This window comes from Carettochelys insculpta, chromosome 1, assembly GCF_033958435.1.
Source record: "Carettochelys insculpta isolate YL-2023 chromosome 1, ASM3395843v1, whole genome shotgun sequence".
Classification (NCBI taxonomy): domain Eukaryota; kingdom Metazoa; phylum Chordata; order Testudines; family Carettochelyidae; genus Carettochelys; species Carettochelys insculpta.
The window spans coordinates 5439911-5442176 of NC_134137.1; the positions used below are offsets into that span (position 1 = coordinate 5439911).

At 46.2% G+C, this 2266-nt stretch overlaps 1 protein-coding gene across 1 annotated transcript; it reads right to left on the reverse strand.

The window, feature by feature from the left end:
- Positions 1-667: 667 nt before the first annotated feature.
- On the reverse strand, positions 668-1630 carry LOC142007604 (olfactory receptor 52B2-like). Its single transcript, XM_074984292.1, has one exon. The coding sequence runs from the start codon at positions 1628-1630 to the stop codon at positions 668-670; it is 963 nt and encodes a 320-aa protein (XP_074840393.1).
- Positions 1631-2266: the final 636 nt, after the last annotated feature.

Here is a 2266-nt window from a genome sequence, read left to right on the forward strand (position 1 = left end):
CATTAGAAAAAGTTCAGAAAAGGGCGACTAAGATGATTAGGGGCTTGGAAAGGGTCCCATATGGGGAGAGGCTAGAGAGACTGGGACTTTTCAGTTTGGAAAAAAGGCGATTGAGGGGCGATATGATAGAGGTATATAAAATCATGAATGGTGTGGAGAAAGTGAATATAGAAAAATTATTTACCTTTTCCCATAATACAAGAACTAGGGGACACCAAATGAAATTGATGGGTAGTAGGTTCAAAACTAATAAAAGGAAATTTTTCTTCACACAGCGCACAGTCAACCTGTGGAACTCCTTGCCCGAGGAGGCTGTGAAGGCCAGGACTCTATTAGGGTTTAAAAAAGAGCTTGATAAATTTTTGCAAGTTAGGTCCATAAATGGCTATTAGCCAGGGATAAAGTATGGTGCCCTAGCCTTCATAACAAGGGCAGGAGATGGATGGCAGGAGATAAATCACTTGATCATTGTCTTCTGTTCTCCTTCTCTGGGGCACCTGGCATTGGCCACCGTCGGCAGATGGGATGCTGGGCTTGATGGACCTTTGGTCTGACCCAGTATGGCCGTTCTTATGTTCTTATGTTCTTATGTTCTTATGTTCCAGTTCCCCGGAAGTTCAAGAAAGAATCTCTCTCTAATTTTAAAGGGCTTTTTCTGTTGTCCCCATTACCTCAGGAGGTGGCTTCTCCTACAGCAGCAGAAGAACATGCTGATCACTCGTTTCAGGATCTCTTTTGTGGTCACCCCATAAATGATGGGGTTTAACATGGGGGGCAGGAGCACATGGAGGTTGGCCAGTAGGTTAAGAATGTACCCAGGGATGAGGTGCCCATATTGGTTTGCAGACGGGGAGAAAAAAGATGGGGTGTAGAAGATCAGTATGACACAGATGTGGGAGCTGCAGGTGCGCAGAGACTTGAGCCTGGTGTTGTTAGAAGGGAGCCGGAAGACAGCCCTGAGGATCAGCAGGTAAGACACAGCAATGAGCACAGCATCCAAGATGATTGTTAAAATCGCCACGCACACACCATACCAGAAATTGACTTCAATATTGTTGCAGGCCAGTCGAGCAATGATCATTTGTTGACAGTAGGTGTGTGGTAGAAGGTTGGTCTTGCAGAACTTTAGCGGCTTCAGGAGAAAGATAAAAGGGAAAACGATACAGAAACTTTTTGTGACAACGGCCAGCCCCATCTTCCCAATCACAGGCTTGGTTAGCACAGTGGTGTATCTCAGGGGATTGCAGATGGCGACGTACCGATCAAATGCCATGGCCAGCAGGATGGCCGACTCGGCAATAAAACTGAAATGGATGAAGAACATTTGGGTGAGGCAGGCAGCAAAAGAAATTTCACCAGCTCTGAACCAGAATATGGCCAGCATTTTGGGCACAATAGTAGTTGACAATAGAAGATCAACAGCTGCCAGCATGGAGAGGAAAAGGTACATGGGCTCATGCAGGCTTCGTTCTGTCACTATGATACATAGGAGGAGAGAGTTCCCAAAAAGCGCCGCAACATACATCAGACAGAAGGGGACGGAGACCCAGACTTGAGACTCCTCCGTGCCAGGAATGCCGGTCAGGACGAAGGTTGCAGGGGTAAAAAAGGTGTGATTGTCGGCTGGCATCAGGTACCCTCTCTTGGAGCTTCTGTTCAGATTCCAGGAGCTAACAGCAAAAGAGAAGATCAGACAGAACAGGGGTGTCAGCCAGGACTGGAATGATTTTGCTGAGAGAATCAGAGAAACCAGCAAAAACTTCCTCGCCTAACGGCTGTCTGTTGGGTGGGACCATCCAACTAGAAACACTCTCCTGCCCCTGAACATCTCCATTCCTAACGAGGGAAGATGCTGGAGGTTCCTTTGGCCCTCGATTAAGGAGGGGCCCTCTTGGTGTTGCTGTCCATTGTAGAATCTCTGTGTGTTTACTACAGTCACTCCCAAGACTGAAGTGGTGACTCTGAAACTGGGTTTCAGCAGCTACCGGATTATTTCCTTTGGCAGTTGCCCTGGTTTTGTATCCAGTATATTGAATTATTCTCCAGATACAAAGGTGTGAGAGCAAAACCTCCTCCATTCACAACTCTCCTGCTGGCTCCTTTGGGAGAAGACCCTGCTTTATTACTCGTTTCGACCTAACCAGTGCTCCAGCACATGAATACATTCATTTTGGGGAAATTCCCAATGATTTTATAAAAATACTTACATGAGAAAAGTTGTCTTTTTTTTCAAGATTTAACCCTAAATTTGTGGGTCCATCTCAAA